This window comes from Centroberyx affinis, unplaced genomic scaffold (genome assembly GCF_046629955.1).
Source record: "Centroberyx affinis isolate AG114_WGS23_722 - 3 ecotype Tasmania unplaced genomic scaffold, CSIRO-AGI_Caff_v1 ptg004204l_1, whole genome shotgun sequence".
In the NCBI taxonomy this organism is placed as follows: Eukaryota; Metazoa; Chordata; class Actinopteri; order Beryciformes; family Berycidae; genus Centroberyx; species Centroberyx affinis.
In genome coordinates this window covers 87,497-106,672 of record NW_027281952.1, presented here as the reverse complement: position 1 = coordinate 106,672, position 19,176 = coordinate 87,497, and the positions used below count along the sequence as shown (strand labels likewise).

General features: G+C 41.4%; 1 protein-coding gene across 1 annotated transcript; it reads left to right on the top strand.

The window, feature by feature from the left end:
• Positions 1 to 2,132: 2,132 nt before the first annotated feature.
• LOC139664232 (amyloid beta A4 precursor protein-binding family B member 1-interacting protein-like) lies at positions 2,133 to 19,141 on the top strand. Its single transcript, XM_071542983.1, has 13 exons — positions 2,133 to 2,169; positions 6,713 to 6,772; positions 8,833 to 8,920; positions 9,471 to 9,664; positions 9,767 to 9,838; positions 9,996 to 10,155; positions 10,290 to 10,411; positions 10,534 to 10,608; positions 10,998 to 11,141; positions 13,694 to 13,804; positions 16,155 to 16,253; positions 16,426 to 16,549; positions 16,701 to 19,141. The coding sequence occupies exons 2-13, from the start codon at positions 6,713 to 6,715 to the stop codon at positions 16,844 to 16,846; spliced, it is 1,395 nt and encodes a 464-aa protein (XP_071399084.1). The 5' UTR covers positions 2,133 to 2,169; the 3' UTR covers positions 16,847 to 19,141.
• Positions 19,142 to 19,176: the final 35 nt, after the last annotated feature.

Genomic DNA, 19,176 nt, shown 5'->3' with positions numbered 1-19,176 from the left:
CCGGCGCAGCCCGGATGGAACACCTCCGCCGTGATGGTTCTCGGGTTCGCCCTCCTGGTGCCATCCGTACCCGCCGTGTGCGCAGTGCCTCCGCGCTGAGGTTGGATGATAGTGTACGGTACTAACGGCGCGCTTTGGGCTTGGTGATGACTGGACTGAGCGTCCTGTTGATAACCGGGGTAGATTTGCGCTTGTCTGGTCTGCGCTGAGTGGTGGAACTGCCGTCGGGACGCTGCTGGCTCCGCGCGCCCCGGGCAATGCTCTCCGACGCACGGTCTGCTCCAGTCCTGGGCAGGGAAGCAGTGCGTCCCCCGGCAGATCTCTGATACGCTCTCCGCTCTGCTGAGCAAATGTGTGACACAGAATACAAATATCGCAGAGATAAGTGCCATATCGCCTCGTGGAAAGACAAAAAAAAAATGGAATTATCTCCCCTGCCAAACGGTTAGAACAGCCTCGCGTCACTTTTACGCATCCTCTGTGTGGCCTTTTTTGCGCATTAATCCTTCAGTCCTGTATTGATCATCTCTTTGAAAGGAAACTTTACTCAAACTAATAATTGATCCCAGAATTTAATTCCCAAATGATCTTGAACAAGTGATTGGACAGCGAGTCAGCTTCTTGTCTCCATCGCGCGCACCGCGGTTTCTGCCCCTTTTGCCCCTTCTGGAGATAGCTACGTCTAGCCCACATGTGGCGCTCCCTGCTCCTAATTGGCAACAGGTTTCGCTCGTAGTCTTAAATTAACCCGTAGCTTTCCCGGACATACCACTCTGCCGAGTCACTCTGTTTCTATTGATGCCGTGCATGTGGTAGATATTTGGAATATTTTGATCTGTGTTATTTTTATCCTCAGATTTAGGAAGCGGCAGGCCATTTCATATGCTCTGCCCCCTCCCGGGGGATGGATGAAGAATTAGAGGGTCTGGACTTAGAAATATGATATGGGATTCTTTGATTTTTTTTTTTCCCCCTTCATGCAGGATGACCAGAAATGTTCCTACATTCATGACAAGTGCCAAATGTGGAATGGTGAATGGAGTTTGAAAGATTAGCCTAAAGTGCATTTCACACACATCTTTCTTTCTTTTTCTGTATTTCCATTGCCATTCATTTGGATGACAGGGTCAGTGGGCATGTGGGACTTTAACAAGGCATGTCAAAATTAAGGTTCTGTGAAAATGACTGCTTCTCCTATGGGATCAACGCTTTGATCTTATCTCTGTTGTAGGATTAGAGTGCAGGGGCAGGACTTTGAAAACACAACTCTGTGATATTGTAAAAAATAAAAATAAAAATAAGAGGTAGAACTGTGAGCCCTGTCCTGTAAAATGTACACTTTATTAGACTTTATATTACCACTCTCATTTCCCTCCCCTGACCCCACGTGGCTTCGATTTAAGCTTCGGGCCACATTAGAAAACGTTCAACCACACTTAAACGTTTCCCTCTCTTTCTTCTTTTTCTTCTCATTTTCATGGCATACATCACGAATAAACTCCTACACACACATACACACATACAGCGAGTCAGTAAATCTCCCTCGGTGGCAGTTTGTTACTGGAAATGCTGAGAAGCAGCTGCATGAGAAATACATTCAATATGAAATTAGGGACATTTTTAAATGACTGTTGAAAGGCCTGGACACACACACACACACACACACACACACACACACACACACACAAGCAAGTGATAGCAGGGCTGGCAGGCATGGTTACTGTAATGACTTTCTCACTCAGGCTAAATTGGACCACACATGAATCTGAGCTTGCTGACGTCAACTTGTGCTGAAGAACAATAATCACGCATTTCCCTCTATAATTTCCTTTCTTTCAACGTCAAACGCCGTTTAAAGTCGTTACCCACATATATGGTGCGTTACCTTTGCTGACCTTTTCCCTACCGCCAACCTGCAGCCAACCGCCCACCTATTTTAAGGGAAATTAGAGAGAAAACTCTGCTTTAACGAGAGCCGTAGTTCAATCTACTTCCTCTTTTCACAGGAAACTCAACTAATATCTCGTGAAGGCAGCGCTCTTGCCGCTTCCAGTACAGTCGACATATCACGTGTGTAAAGTGCCCACGCGCGACACATGAGCCTTCACACATCAAGCATCTATCTTACACACACTTCATGACGCTTGAGGTGTCCGCGTGACAGAAAAGGTAAGAGCTCTGGAGATTTTAAACGAGGGTGGAAGTTAATATAAAATGTGTTTTTAAGTGAGTTTTGGGAGATGCTGTGTGTTCATAGCAAATGACACTAACAACAACACAAATACTGTCTTAGAACCTTTATGTAAAAATACCTGGACAAATCTGGTGTCAAGATGTTGGCAGGCCTCTAAGCTGCACGTTTCTTGATTTTTACTATTTCATATAACTAGACAAAAGTTTGGACACACATTTTTCTTTATTATTATTTTTTTTTACTATTTTTCACATTTTAGAAAAATAGTAAAGACACCATAACTATGAAACAACCAAAAAAGGTTGACAGAAAAAGTGTTAAACAAATCAAAACTATCTTATATTTTAGCTTCTTTAAAGTAGCCGCCCTTTGCCTTGATGGGAAGGCAAAGACTTTGGAAAGAAAATCATACATAGGCATCAACTTCACGATTTATATTTGTCTAAGACACTAATTTCAGGCTTTTAAGCATAAGCCATAGATCAAAATGGCTTTAAGATAATGAAAAACACAGTAGGCTACATTCAATCAGGTGTGTCCAAACTTTTGACTGGTCGTGTATGTTTTATCTGTCATGACGGAGCCTTTATGGAAGCCTCTTTGACCAGTCCCTTCAAGAGTTAAATACTTGCACAGCCACATCAGCCTTGTTTAGGACAAACACATGTCCTCGCACAGCAGCCAATGGATGGTTGTGCAACTAATTAGAAAACAGTAAGGAGCTTTTGACCACAAGAAAAGAGAAAACATGTTGGTTTACTGTCAACAGGCACGGCGTTCCTATTCCTTTTCACGCATATAAGGCTGACTGAGTGGCTTCTTGCGCTGGAGCGTTGGCTCGCGCAGCGCTCGTTCTGCCTGCCTGCCTGTCTGTCTCAAGGAGGTTCTATATTAACGTCTGTCTCTGTCTCTCTGTCTGTCTGCCTGTTGGTGGTTCCTCATCATGCTGATGTGCGCGAGCTGACAGACCACAGTGGTAGACGGCAGCAACAACGCGACACGCCTGATGAGAGCATGGAATTCATAAACAAATGTGGTTCTAATGTGGTGTTGTAATGCACAGTATGCTTTGATGAGCAGAGGCCCGGGATAATGAACACACTCTATCACTATGTGACATCTACTGGGAATAGATGTAGAAAATAGATCTGTTTTCTACATCTATTCCCAGTATATGTCATATGTCACACCACATCTTACCTATATCTTTCTGTATCTAATCAGAGAGATATAGGTAAGATGTGCTGTTTATGAGACTTCAACGCAATATAGGTTACAGGAGCAGAAGTTATGATTTACTCCCACATGTGAAAGGCAGAAGTCCTGTGTGGCCAGGATGGTAAACTTCATTTTTTTTTCTCACAAGATTTTCACTTTCATATGGAAACAATACTTTCTCCTCTCCCCCCCCTCCCGCCTCCCCTTTCACCTCATTACAGTTTAATGGACGGCCTGTTTACTGTTCAGCATAAACACAGAATGAGGCTGCAGAACACAGGCATGAGTATATATAGGTCTCTGTGTATGTTGGGGTACATGTGTGTGTCTGTGTATGCATCTGTGTATGAGAAAGAGCAGTAAAGAACGAGACAGAGAGGCTATATTTATGAGCGGCTTACTGTGCATACAAATGTGCTGTATATACGGCAGCATAGGCACTTTGCATATGCACCAGCTGCAGCTCTAATGTACGGAATATTTCATGTTGAAGTTAAACACTGCCAAACACATGTCTACTTTGCTCTCCCCATGTGTAAACTCACCCAGGTCTTCACTATCAACATGTTTATTCTCTCCTTCTCCAGATATAACAGAGCCTACCACGCCGCAATGCAGCTCTCTCAACTCTATTGTGGTGTTTTTCATTGTTTTGCTCGAATTAAGACACACTAAGAAAAGATGAAACTTTTTTTGATCCCTGTTGGGAAGTTGAGTCATTGCAGCAGCAAATAGTAAGAGGATACAGCAAAGAAAAACAGAATAATAACAGAGAAATAGGCCTATAGAATGAGAACAAAGATATGGAAAATGGGGGCTATATAGACATGCACAGCACTAAACATTCATTCATTCATTCATTCATTGTCTTTACCCACTTATTTCGAGCCAATCCCAGCATGCATTAGGAGGAAGGCAAACTAAATGCTAAAACATGTCAAGAAGTATGTATGAATGCAATGTATAGGAAAAGTACAGATTACAGCATTAAGAACGTGTGCAAAATAAGAGCAGTAGAACTTACTGAGGCAAAGAAAAAAAATGAATTTACCATATAAAATATGAAAAATATAAATGTATATGCAATATAAAACAATGAGATGGATATGGGAATATGAAGAAAACAGATATGTGAATTTACAGCAAATAATCATGATGTGCAAAATGCGCATCGTATGCACATTAACACGTCTACAGAGGGCAAAGTGTCAAGGCATGTAGACGTCAACATATTACAGATGTAGATAACATGTACAGAATGTGACAATTTATGACTCATGCAGAGAATGTTGCTGCTCTGTGTTTTTTCATATGTTTATTTATATGCATCTAAATTAATTTATTTCTCTGCTGCTGTGGCTTGACAGTATATTAATATCCATTACACTATTGATAATAGCTCACAGCACTGATCTCAAAGAGTTGGCAAGTAGGGGAGAGCTCATTCTTCAGTTTGGTCTGTAAGCTGCTCCACATGCGAGATGTATTTTTGACCTTAAAGCTGGCATGACGCCGTCTCCATATGGACAAACTCAGACACTGAGTTTCTCAAAATGCTGCTGGATGAAAATCTGGAATCTCCACGCAGCCAATTTTTCAGGAATTAACATTGACCAATAGACAGCATCTGATATCACCCTCCGTTGTTCTATTTATGGTGTGCTGTTTAGCCTGGGTGAGAGCAGGTGAGAGCTGGTATGTCAATTGGGTTAGCAAGTGGCCATCTCCCGTCACAGATGATTCATTGAATTCAGATCAGATCTCACCTACACGACCCTGCACCTACCTACCTAGGTTCCAATATTAGACCCAGTTATTTCTAACCTTGCTGCTGGTCTTAATAACAATGGGATAATGGGTTGAATCAGCCAACTCAGCAGTTGAGAAACTGAATTCTATTAGGAACCAGACAACTATCCAAGACAGTTAGAGGAAGATTAAAAGATGCTTTTTACAGACTAACAACAATTATATTTAATTACCTCTGCAAAGTTGAGGGACGTTTTGTTTTCACCCGTTTGTCTGCTTGTCTGTTAATTAGCAAGATATCTAAAAAAAACAAAAAACAGATTTGGCTGAAATTTGGTGGACAAATAGTCCTTAGGCCAAGGACCAGTTGATTAGATGTTGGTGGTGATCCAGATCTGGGATTTCCGCCATTAGACGATTAGCGTTTTGTAGCCATAACTTTTATGCTGCGTTCATGTGTCGGTGGGAAAGTCTGACATCTGGGACTTCCAAGTGGGCTGCTAAACAGCGTTGCATTCATGTGCTATTTTGTCTGAAAATCAAACCTGCAAGACAAACAATAGTCAAACATAAATCTTTACAGAGGCTGCAGCTCTGCAAATTGGAAAGTTGCTCAGCGTTGGCAGAGGGTTGTGCTCTACCAAGGAACTTTGAGTTATATGGATTTCATGAGATGATGGTTCATGAAACTTGCTTCATCTACAAAGGAAATATAAAACAGTTAAGTCAAGTAAAGCACATGAAAATCATTAAAATCTTTGCCATGAGTTATCACTAGGCATCAACAAAAAAAACCTCTTAGTGCTGAGCTCATCTGTGATGTTTGATAAGCAAATGGTCTTGGTACTAAGATATCTTGTGAGAAAAACAACTTTAAGCTGACAGATTTTTGCATGCAGCTTGATGCGTCATTCTCTACCATAAAAAGAGATGACAAAACACCACTGTTAGGGGAAAACACGCCATAGTGTGACTGATCACAGTTCTTCTGCTGACTCCTCTCTGGTCTTGCTGGAGTCTAATAAAAACAGTCTGTGTGAGTTCACAGCTTCACAGCATGGAAGCCATTTTAGCCTGTCACATACTGCTCTGTCACTTTGTGGAGTCATGGCGGTCACATTGCAGCGTGTGCAAATAGTTTACACTTGTGACTTTGAACATATTTAGAAATGCAGATCGTGTTTCTACTTCTTTCAGTGGGTTGATTGAGCACAGGTTTCTCATTGTTCCTCTGTTTTTAAACCTATGACAATTACACTCAAAGTGGATCTGGGGCTATATATGTGAGTGTGTGTGAGAGAGAGTGCATGCTTGTATTCTGTACCACAAAAATGTCCATTGTTATGCAGGCCTTCCCCCAGACTTTGTTTCTCAGCATTTCCAGTTGTATAACAAACGATTCAAGGATGGAAGTTTGACTGGGCGCTAATTTTGTAAGAGTGAACTTGATGGGAGGCTGCCGGTAATTGAAATGAAGATGGCACCCAAAATCCTTAAATCCCTGTATCAGACTGTTAGTAAAGTCACCATTACATATTCTACTGTTCCCAGATGGAAGACATAGACGCCATGTTCAGTGACCTACTGGGAGAGATGGATCTTCTCACTCAGGTAAGTTATCATCAGGAGATTTTAGGAGTGTGTGTGTTCCTTATTTCCCATAACGCATCAGTAAAATTCATCTAAAAGTGGAGAGACCGAACAAGAGTGTAACATCGAACATCTTTGCTCCATTCGTCACATTCTTTCTCAAAACGTGACCAGATGAGCTGAGATTCCTGCGCTCTCGTCGTACGTTCCCATCAGTGTTTTTGAAGCGGGAAACAAGTCACAAGATGTGAGTCAGGGCATCCCATAATCTGAGGACATTAGCTGATTCGACATGGTAGTCTTTGTTTTGAAAAGTAAGCACTATACAGACAAATGTAAGACAATGCTGAGATGTGAAGTCATCCCATCTGGATCGGACCGCTTCAGTCTTCCTAAAGCACACATAAGCTGCTCATCATATTGTTGCAGTTTGCCAAGAAAAACATTAGACACTTCTAATCGATGCAACCCCGGCCTGTGGGCATTTCATTATTGTTCATTTGAATCCCCTCCATGTAAGCTAAAAGAGTGCAGCCCTAAGGCTGGGATCAGTCTTTCACATGACATGACCATTAAACCTACCAGAATGGCTCTGCATGTATGTCACTGAAAGAGATTTAATGGGAGAGCCATCATGGTAACACCACTGCACAGACTATTACTCAAGTTTGCAAGAAAACCATTTTGATTAAGGCAGTCATCTTCTCTGAGTCGGAGAAACAAAGGGATTTGAAGTAATTCCAGTTATTGCCTTGATTGGGCCCGTTCTCTGCTTTAAAGCCTTGGAGCGAGCAGACAAAGAAGAGTCTTTCTGATCCCTGACTTACGGGGCTCTGAGGTGTCATTTAACCATGAGCTCCGGCATGAGGACATGTGTTTCCAGCCACAGTCATCAGAGTTCAGCTGCATGCTGGCAGACGTAGCACTGTGTACAGGTGGGCAGTCTGCCCAGCTACGGTTAGGTTGTTTACAGTGTGTGATTAAGCCTGTGAAGACTTACATTCGTTATTCATGAAAATATTACAGCTTTGATATAATCCATTTTCCTCCATGACATCAGCTGCGTACTGTTTTACCACTTATATTTTCATTCATAGACATGTTAGTGCCACAATAGGCTGGATCGATGACTTGGGTACTGGGGTACTTCTTAAGTGCAGCTTGTCCCAAAGGAAAATGAGAGGACAAGATCACAGCTTTGAACCAGTTTCTTTATCCAAAAATAAAAAAATCTGGGTGCAACACAATGTAAATGCAATTATTTTTCATTATTTGCAGAGAAACAGCAGCATTTTAATCTTAATGACCTTCCTCAGGCTGCTAATCAGTTTCTTTATGAAATGACATGTAATTTGTTCTCTGTGCAGAAACAGAGAGCAGCATGTTCTCTGTAACAAGCTTGAAAACAGAGCATGATAAAGTGTGCAGGAAACAAAGTCACTGATATTAAACAGGGTCAGATACATAATTAAAGAGCGTTCCTGGGTATGAAGTTCAAAGTAAAAAATATTCCAAGGACGCATATGGTCTTCTTTTATTTTTGGGCGGCTCTTTGATTACAAGTGTTAGTGTTATCCAAAACACAAATATAGCACAACTTCTGACACAAATCATGACTTCTGCGCAACTGTGGAAGTAACTATGGTTTCTGTAGTTGAGTAGCTTTTTTGTGTACTACTTCACTACATTTTAAATCACTTCTAGTTAAAAGAATGTAGTTTGAACTCTGTAGAAAAGATCACATGGAACTAAGTAACTTTTCTAAACGCATTAACTTTTACTCTGAGAACATTTTAAATTAGCTACTTTTTACTTTTACATAAGTCGATTTTTACACCAGTACTTTTTCTTCTACATAAGTAAAATATCAGCAAAGTAACAGTACTTCTAGTAAAAAATGTACATACAACATCTTATATGAAATTATATTTGTTTGTTTTTTTCAAAATAAACATCAAAATGTCACTTATGGGTGTGGGCAAAGCAGTGGGACCTGATGCTCAAAGCATGTGCCAGCCAACTTTAACTCTCCTTCAACCGTACATGGATGAATGAAATATCATCAAATCCTTTCCATACAGAGTCTTGTGCCTGAAGCTGAGGCATCAGAGAGGGAACCCGGCTCACAGAGAGATAGCAACTTCTCCATCGGCTTCACAGACCTGAATGGTGAGTACACATTTTATTAAGCGTTTAGCTGATGCTCTCATCCAAGCACAATTTGAAAAGACAGACAGACAAATATAGGGCCATAGGAGCCCACCTGCCAAATATTGTTGCTGTAGGACTTACGGATTCTGAGCTGCAGACACTTTTAGCGGAGAAAAAGAAAGAAAGAAAGAAAGAAAGAAACGTGCTTGGACCCCAACTAAGGAGTGAGGGAGAGGGGATTTTATCAAACCTTCAAAATAAATGTATGCTAGAGTGAGTACAGGAGGAGAATATGGAGGAAAGGAAATGATTTAGTGGGGTGAGGCAGTTCTTTAAGAGAAAAGGTCTCAGTCTCCAGTGGAAGATGGGGAGTGACTCTGCTGTTCTGACTGAAGTGGGACGGTCATTCCGCCGGGTGGAGCGATGACAAAATCAAGTCTTACATGCAAAAATGAGTAGATTTGGATCTTCAAATGCATCATTTCAATCCATTCTTCAGTTGTCTCCGTGGGTTTACGGTGTGCTGTGGTGACGACAGGATGAATCTAATTCCCTTCGCTCCTCACAGAGTCTCTGAATGAACTGGAGGACCATGACCTGGACGCTCTGGTGGCTGACCTGGGATCAGACTCAACCACCTCCGACCAACAGACCGGTCAGATAACAGATAATCAACCATCCACCTCGACTCGGGGTCCGGCACCGGGATCCACCCAGCCTTCGGTACCACATACTGCTGAATCTTCCAGAGCGTTGCAAACGGTGACCTTAGAAACTATCAGTGATCATAAAAATATATTGCTATCATTTGCCATCACACGAACATGGATAAAATTTGATCACATCCTCGTAATGTGCTTCCAGAGTGAACTGCAGACAAAAGCAGACAAAGTTAAACTGGCTCTGGAGAAGCTGAGAGAGGCCAAAGTGAGGAAGGTAAAGTCATGTCGTTCTTTGTAGACTGTTATAGTCTTATTTCTATGTTTATCATCAGCAGCCTGTCTCCGTCATTCGTCTGTTGTAATTCCATAGTTTAAATAGGATATTCTTGACTATGCAGTTAAATGGCGGTGCTGTGTTTCCCCCCTTGTAGCTGATAATAAAGGTGATGATGAGCGACGGCAGCTCCAAGACACTGATGGTGGACGAGAGGCAGACTGTCCGAGAGGTTTTGGACAACCTGTTTGAGAAGACACACTGCGACCGCAGCGCAGACTGGAGCCTGTGTGAGATCAACCCCGAGCTGCAGAGCGGTGAGACACACAGCTGCTCTACACACACATGTACATTCATCAGACACACAAACATTTGACATTGCACAACTATATGAAAGGAGTTCACTGGGTTTCTCTACTAAAAGATGCCCATTGTTTGCTCGGTCTCTCAGAAAGGGGCTTTGAGGACCATGAATATTTAGTGGAGCCTCTGTCTGCGTGGACCCGCAACAGTGAAAACAAAATCTGTTTTGTGTCAAGACCTCAGAAATACGTTCTGTTCAGAGACCCCCAGGTGAGTGTGGAAGAAAAGTAAATGTAGCGCATTTTCATCACCGAAAACTTTCATTCCATGGTTTAATGCACAATTAGTAAATCAAGTCATGCCTCTCTCTCTCTCTCTCTCTCGCCCTGAAGGTGTTTTACATGTGGAAGAAGGACAAGACGTTTCTGAGCGAGATAAAACAACGAGCCAAAGAGCTCTTAATCAAGGTCAGCTGCCAAACACACATTTCCACTGCGTGAAATTACTGAGATTAAATCCGGTTTCTGTGCAATCCATCTACAGAGTGAAATGTCTTAGCAGCCTCAAGACCTCATGTGTTAACAAAAGGTATTATTCTAAAATGCTTGATTTTATGGGGAAAAAAAGCGACCTGCTCTCACTCAATCATTAAAAAACAGGCAATCCCATCCTAAAAAGGTTGTAATTTATAACCTATTCCTTGAGTGAGTTTTACTTTCATATCTTATTATTTCGTAGGAGTGCGTATCTTTTTTTTTCCAAATGGAGGATATCTCATTTTGGAATTAATCTTTTCATTTATCCACCCAGTTTTTATTTCATTTTTGCATGTGATCTTTCCCTTCGGACCCGGCAGGAGAATTTTGAGGGCCAGTCCCTGATCGTTCCTGACCTTGAGGGTTGGCTGTTCCTAAAGGAAGACGGGAAGAAGGCTTGGAAACAACGCTATTTCCTGCTCAGGGCCTCAGGCATCTACTATGTACCCAAAGGAAAGACTAAGGTATGCAAATCAGTGAAGGCAACAATAATGAAAGTATTGTACAGCACAGTCATATCTGTCATGACTGTAACATCTCTTTAGAGTAACAACAAATACATGATGCACTGTTCACCCCAGTGTTGCTGTTGCCCTAGAGGCATTAAAAAATGAAAGTAAACTGGAATTGTTCTAACCAACACATAAAACTGAAATAATTTTTTATGATGCAGAAATTGGTAATTGGTAACTGAGGCAAACCAGAAAGTGCTTTTTCAACCCTAAGTGGTAGAAACAAGCAAAACATTTAGTCAGTGGCTGAAATAAAACAATATAGGTTAACCTTGAATACTTCTGCCAAAAAAAGAATTATGGTCAACAAGAGAGGCAACGCATGCCGCCACAGCGTGAGAGCAGCCTGTCTGATATGGAGCAGCCACTTTGAACCAACTACTTGCCTCCTGTTGGGGAAGTGTTGGTGAGAGAGTCATCAGCCATGGCTTTAATGGTTAGCCCCGTCAATTTTGTCAGCCTTTTTAAGTATTCTTAAATGGTGCGTAATATAGACGATATGCACTGTCCAAATTGTTTATGAATGGTACAACATGTGCTCGTAGTCAACCAACAATCAGCTATTGTAACTGAAGCATTTTATATGAATTATGATAAAAGCCTGTTCATTTGATTGTCTGTTCCTGTCTTCCTTGGTGGTCTTTCACTAGCTAGATGGAATTAATTCTACTTTTCAAACACTTGGTGAGGGCTGTGCATAAATTTACGCACATTCTCAGGCTTAAGTACGGCTTAATAAATTACACTCTTCACTTAGAATTGCTCGTACGCATGGTTTACACCCTCTTATGCTGATAAATGAGGGTCCAGGTCTTTGTAGCAGACTGTCAGCCTTCTGGCTGAGGAGTAAAACATGGAGAAATGAGAAGAGAGCTGGAAAGGAGGAAAATGGAAGTGGCAGCAGCCCTGAGAGAAAGAGACAGGAGAATTGTTTTCCCTGCGTAAAAGTCTCGATGGCTTTCATCTGAAGGCCCGAGCATCCAGCTGAGCCGGGGAGGCGAGATGGAGGAAGGGAAAGAGAAGAGCTGGAGAAAGTGAGGACAGATGCTTTGAACTGGTGCCTCGCCACCGGTGAGGAAGAGGATGACGTCATTCTGTCTCTCAGACAGAGCGCAGAGCCTCTCCAGCAAGAAGCAACAATGCCAATTCTGAAAACCAAAAAAAAATTAGAGAGGAAGAAAGTGATGAAAGTTAAACTGCATGAGGCAGATGTGCAAATTGTGAAAATAAAAGAGAAACGCCTTGATGCCGCAGAGAGAGAGAGAGATGCAGGAATCATCTGAGGACAGAGGCAGATGTGATGATGGAAAAAGGAAAAGATGAGGAGGAGGAGGAGGATGAGGAGGAGGCAAAAGCTGAAGTGCTGGACAACGACAAGCCCAACAATAACACAAAGACCACAGTCATCTGTCAAGAAGAACAGATGAAAAGCTGATGAAAAGCAAGCATGCCGAGTTGGAGAGAGGGAAAGAAGAGATGGAGGAGATGAGGATGAGATGGGGCAGGAGCAAGAATGACCTGAAGGAAGCGACACACCAGGTCAGTGAAGCAGTGATCTATAGGTGAGCTTTACTTCCTCATAGTGTAGTTTCAGGTGTGTAATGTGTAAACCCATTTCCCATTTTTTTTTTTCAAATGGGAAATGCACCTACTAATTGGTTGAGCCACCAAGTTTCCCGCAGACATGGAATATAGAATTGAAAACTAAAAACTCTATATATCTTCCATTGGCTTTTATGGAGTGAGATTGGTGAGATTTATATTTTCTGTGAACAACTGCATTTTTGTCGGTGTGGTTTAATGTGTGACCATGTTGTGTTTCTGTTTCAGATCAACAAATGGAAAGGAGGAGCCTGTTTGTGCTTTAGAGGAAAAACTAAATCTGGACTTCTCTTCATGAACCAGGACTATTTTCTAAGAAATACATTTTTCGGTGAACGTTATCCCCCCTTTTCCAAACCGACCCAACATGGAGGCTTTGTTCTGTGTCTTGGAGATAGATTGTATACTTTCTTTGAAATTTTGAATAAAAAGAAATGGCACACTATTGAAATGTTTTCTTTATTGAGGGAGCGCAAAAAAAATCAATTGACCACTAGAATGTCAAGAGCAAACCCTTGATATCGGATACTGAATAACTAACATACAATGTGATTGAGAAAATCTCTCTCTCTCTCTCTCTCTCTCTCTCTCTCTCTCTCTCTCTCTCTCTCGTTCTCTCTCTCACACACTCACACACACGCCCACACATGCACACACACACACCATCACTGAAAATCAAATAGTGTATTGGCAAAATAATGAAAAGCCTCACATTAAAACGACCCTAATTTATAGTGGCTCTTAAATGACAATGGAATACAATTCTTTGGTTTGGCAGCCCTTTGTAATATTATGAAAAAAAATGCTATAAAAATATATCTGTTTATGTTATTAGGCGTATTGCACGCAATAGCTATAATTTATGAATTTATAGTTATTATTTATATTTCTCTGTCTGGCAGTCATCCAGTGATCTTGCCTGCTTTGTCCAGTTTGAAAAAGTCAACATCTACACCACCAACGACTATAAACTAAAATACAGAGCTCCCACTGACTTCTGCTTCATACTAAAGGTAAGATAAACAACTGTAATCTCTATACTTTTGATGAGCTAGAGGCTTCACACGCCAAATGTCATGTAATGTTTGGATAACATGACCTAGTATAGAGTTAAATGGTTAATGGTAGCGCATGATTCTAGTGTGGTTTTTATGCTTGCAGGCTTGTAGTCTTTCTGCAGCGTTGTGAGAAATATCTTTGCTCATGTGCATGTTTAAGTAAAGCTGTTTTTTAGCACACATCCCAGTGAGTTCTGCAACATGTTGGCACCACACATGCACAGAACCCACCCAGTTTAACATGAAGATATATAGAGACAGACGGGAAAGAGAGGGAGGGAGGGAGGGAGGAAGGCAAAAAGAGAGACACAGAAAACAGAAAAGCAGACCGCGAACGAGACTTAAGTGGACTGAACTAGACCTGTCCAGCTTAACTTGACGGTCACCACAGACATTGCAGCTTTCTGCTGGTAGTTTATCATGTAACAGACGTTCTAATTTGGCCCAGACACAGCCTGAACAGAGAATGAAACCAGGTGTGGAGGGGTGGCTGGTGGCTTTTGGTGTGTGTGTGTGTGTGTGTGTGTACGTGTGTATATACGTGTGTGTTTGTGTGCGGTTGAGGAGTTCGCGGTTTCCAGTTGAAAGGGCAACCGGGGTCGCAAACTCATGACAACCACATCCGGGTTGGGCTGTGTGTTGAAGGGTTTGACTTGTTGCCATAGCAACAGTTACATTCCATAGCCAATCAGGGGTCCATGCTGCAACAAACGCAAACTGCAGTAACTACTTTGTGTGTTTGTTTCTGTGTTTTACAAGTCAAAGGTCAAAACTAACGTCAACCAAAATTAGACCCCTTTTTTTTTCACCTTCACTGCTCAGGTAGTCAGTGCTGTTTGGATTTGTAAGGCAACATCAGCATGGCTTTTCACACAAAAACAAATATAGACTGAGCAGAAAGCTGAACATGATGAGGTTGTGGCTACATGAAACCTCCAGGCCGCATCAGATCCGGCTCAAGTTCTCAGGAAATGACCATATGTGACCAAGTAGATGTTGAAATGATAGTGGCTGTTATGGCTAAGGTCATGCTGTGGGGAAGTGAGAGGAGTGGTGAGAAGTCAACATAAAAACTCCTCATGTGGCTGCCTGCATTGACCTGTTGTTTCAGTGAGGGCTTTTGCTTTTATCAATTGAAGGCAGCCTGTCAGTATGTAGACAAGCGGTTCTCATCCTGAGGATTTGGACAAAGATAATTTTTTTGTGAAATAATAAATATTCACAACATCTAGGATTTTCCAATAATTTATTAATTCATTTAACTAGTCTGAAAAGGGGAAATTAAATCATCAGTTTACTGTAAATGTCAGTTAATTTCTCTTTGCATGCATGTATGCATTGTGCACAGAGAAAAAGAGGGGTTCTTCTTCTTAAGTATTGGTTCTTCATAGAACCATAATGACTTAAAAAACCCCAAGCAAGAAGCTGATTTGTTAAAAAAAAAACCCAAAAAAAACAACTGGCAAATCAGGATAAAGAACCCAGTGTTGCTGATATTGGACATGTTGTGCATTTCTTAAAAGGTTCTTTACAGCACCTAAAGGATCTAGGTAGAACCATTAGAGCATCATGCTAAAGAGAAGGGTTCTTCATAGCACCAAATAAGGTTCTGCTGTGGTACAATCCTAACAAACCATTTTCAGGTCCTTTATAGCAGTGGTTCTCAACATGGGGTCCGGGGACCACCAGGGGTCCTTGAGGAGGTTCCAGGGGGTCCCCAGCAAATTGATGAATTGTTAAACTTCAGCATTTCATTTACAAGAAGTTAGAAATTGTAGAAGAATGACTATTTTCCAAGAGACAAAATCTCATCAAAAAGGGGTCCGTGGCCCTAATGTGGATTAAACTAGGGGTCCTTGATATGAAAAAGGTTGAGAATCCCTGCTTTATAGAACCATATTTGGGCTTGTGAGTGCTAGGCGTCGCTTTGTTTTTAGGTCTTGCCAGGGAAAAAGGTTGAGGTTCACAGATGAAGACAGCGACAGTTACATAATCCTGCATTTTACAACATAACTTTTTTTTTAATATGCATTTAAATGCCACATATAAGTTCTGGTCTTGTCTTCTGCCAATGTTGTTCAACCTTCAGTGTTGCTCTAATCTGAACCTAAAGTCTCTGACACTGTTAAAGGATTGTTTTGGAGCTGTGTGGTCCACAGTTCTGTTCCAGCTTGGGACCCTGAGTGTTGCCTGCTCTCTGCTGGCTTTTGGATGAACTGCAAAAACTACAGACTGGGAGAGCAGAGGGAAAATGTCTTTTCTTTAGAGTCGGTGCTCTAACTTTCAGCCTGTGCTGTTTCCCCAGCATCCCTGCATCCAGAAGGAGTCACACTACATCAAGTTCCTGTGCTGTGATGATGAACACACACTGTCTCTCTGGGTCAACTCCATCAGAGTAGCCAAGGTCAGATACAACACTGCCAATAATACAACTCCTCACTGTACCGTCAACAATGAAATGAAAACTTGAATTAAGTTTTGTATGCTTCAAATTCAAGAGAAAATGTGAAAATGTTTGGTTTTCAGATAGAGGAAGTAGACAGTTAAACATGTATGTTCTCTGTCTGTACATTTAGTATGGGACTGTCCTGTATAAGAACTACCAGACTGCAGTGAAGAGAGCCTCAGACTTGTCCTCCACTCTGCCCCTGTCCAGTCTACCTGGCTCGAGGCTGTACACGCCGCCTACTGCCCACAAAGGTAAGTCCATGCATTTAGGACCTGCAGGCAAAAACACACATACAGGGATATTTCAGAACAACAATAACGGAGGGAAAGACAGGAAAGCAGGAATCTTTTGACATGAATAAGTGGTAGAAACCCACATCTCTGTATTTATTCTTCTTTACAGCCAGAACCAATGGTCACACGCCTCAGGTTAGCCAGCAGCCTGCTCCTCCTCCTCCTCCACCCACCACCATGGATGATGAAGACTACCTACCTGAGCCACCGCCGGACTTCATCCCTCCTCCTCCTCCTGGACACCCACTTCTTTGAGAAGCATCCTTTATCCTTCCACCCAAAAATAGGTCAGGGTTAACTTTACCTTCTAGCCAATGGTGCAGCCCTATGTGTACAGACAGTTTGACCAAATGGTACCTTGGTTACAATAGTGTGTAACACCAGTGCACACGTTACACCGGTGTTATAGATGTATGATGTGCTGTAGAGTTTTGTAATACGTTTTCTCTGACTCAACTTCATGCTTCATGTGATAATAGCAAATAGAGAATATTGCTAGATGTTATTTATTCTCACATGTATGACGCTATTTATTTGTATGTATTTTATGAATGTACATAGTTACATTGTGATATTAATATGTATCTGCCATCTCTTTCACCAGCTTCATGTACACACAATACACAGTTCAGTTTATTGTTTCAATGAGCTGTTTATTACAAAAGGACTGTACATAAATTTCAATGAGCACATCCTATGTACAAACTGAGAGGAGAAGACAAATATTGGATTCTGTTCCCATGAACATTTAAGTTACGGATCACTTTTTTTTTCACGTTTCATCATAAGAAAACACACATCAAAGAAAGGCGCCTTGAGCTGTGATGCCCTGAAATGCTAGACGTTAAGTGGTAAACATTACAAAGTTCTGCACGTCAGTGGTTGTCTCATGACTTCTCTAGGAAAAGTATAAATAAATCCATTACATACAACTGCTAGCAGACCTTCCTCAGCAGTCTCAGACAAATAGACGTAAAAACAATTTGAATGCAAAGCTAGAAATGCGTCAGGTAGAAAAAGTTGTTTTCTCACAAAAATTACCTCATGATGGACAAAATACAATCGAGGATGGGATGTAGTGGCAAATCATTCACTGTAATAAATGAAGTGTATTTATGTGTGTCTGTATGGATGCTTTCATGCACTGAGGCTGAATGAATACTGTTGATTGAGTTGGCATTATCTTGTCTTCCACACCTGAAACTCTGGATCCACACCATGTAAAAGAACAATGTCATTCCAAAAAAGCTACATATCCATTTTTACAAATAACAAGAAACCTTGTTAACGTTCATTGCTCAATATTTCCAAAGTACAGACGATTACATTCGTTGACTTTTTATAAGCAAAGGGCTTGAGATAAGCAGGAGCTTTAATGATATTTGACAGTGAGCTTTCATTTTCATCATTTTGCAATTATTTTGTAACAGTAGGCATTTTGCAAAAGGTAGATATTTCATTTTGGAATGACACTCTTCATATCAGTCCTGTTTTTAAGGAGTGCAGTTCACCCCCTCGATGCAGTCAGCTTTGCAAATCAGGTGCGTAGGCTGTATGAAGCTTCACTGGAAATCAAGACAATCTGAAATATCTAATATGACAATGTTGCAATCTATCATTCATATGTGGTACAGACTTCTCACCTGTTTCTGTAGACAAAAGACAGAAGTTGTAAGTAGCAGACTATGAATCTAACTGTAGTACATTAGCACTGCTGAATTGCCTACATTCACTAAGATTTAAAAGTGATTGAATAAGGTTACAATCAAAACTGCTGAACGTTTACCCTTTGTAACAAAATAAGGAGACAAAAAATCCTTCATTACATTTCTATGTAGAGCAGACCATTCTTGTACTGAGGTTGTTACGGTAGGTGATTATGGTTAGACTGAGCACCAATGTAAAGCACCGTACCAGTAACCACTGAAAGAATAGAAGATAGCTATTCTAGAAGTGTAAAGGTTAGTTGAACTCTTGGGCGGCTTAAATGCAACTCGTGTGCTGCGTTCAAAGCCGTGACGGAAACCGGAACGTCCTCACAGTCGTTGACAACTAATCAGTGCAGCTATTCCAACACAATGGAAAACCAGGACAATATAAAAACATAGAATAATCACTTCTTCCTCTTCTTCACATTTGCTGTTTGAAGCGAGACACATCTCAGGGAGCTCTGCTACAGTAGCTGGACAGCATAACAAAATGATATAGATGTGATTCACCATAAAAAATAACATGTTTGTGTGTGACCACTTGGCCAAGCTAAAGTTAAAATGGCACTGTCAGTGATGGGTAAAACAAGGTTCCAGTAAAAAGAAAATCAAAACTTCAAAACCACCGTTGGCACCACCTCGCTTCCCATGGACCAGTCCCGTTGACGCCGATGGAAACTCACAGGTGAAACACACTACTGACAAATGTACTGGCAGCTTCTCACGTTACAGTATATACAAGTTATAGAACAGAAAGAAACTCCACCAGAAATAAGCAACTGAAACAGTTCATATCGTTGTTTTTTTTTTGTAATGCATTCTATATACTCAGTTTACCCTTTTTGACATTCCCACCCCTGTTCCCCACCCGCCTCG

Excerpts from the sequence above, each read along its gene's own strand:
- LOC139664232 (XM_071542983.1), top strand. The coding sequence starts at position 6,713 with ATGGAAGACATAGACGCCATGTTCAGTGACCTACTGGGAGAGATGGAT. Across the intron at positions 8,921-9,470 it reads CGGCTTCACAGACCTGAATG|AGTCTCTGAATGAACTGGAG; the intron begins GTGAGTACACAT and ends CGCTCCTCACAG. Across the intron at positions 13,805-16,154 it reads ACTTCTGCTTCATACTAAAG|CATCCCTGCATCCAGAAGGA; the intron begins GTAAGATAAACA and ends CTGTTTCCCCAG.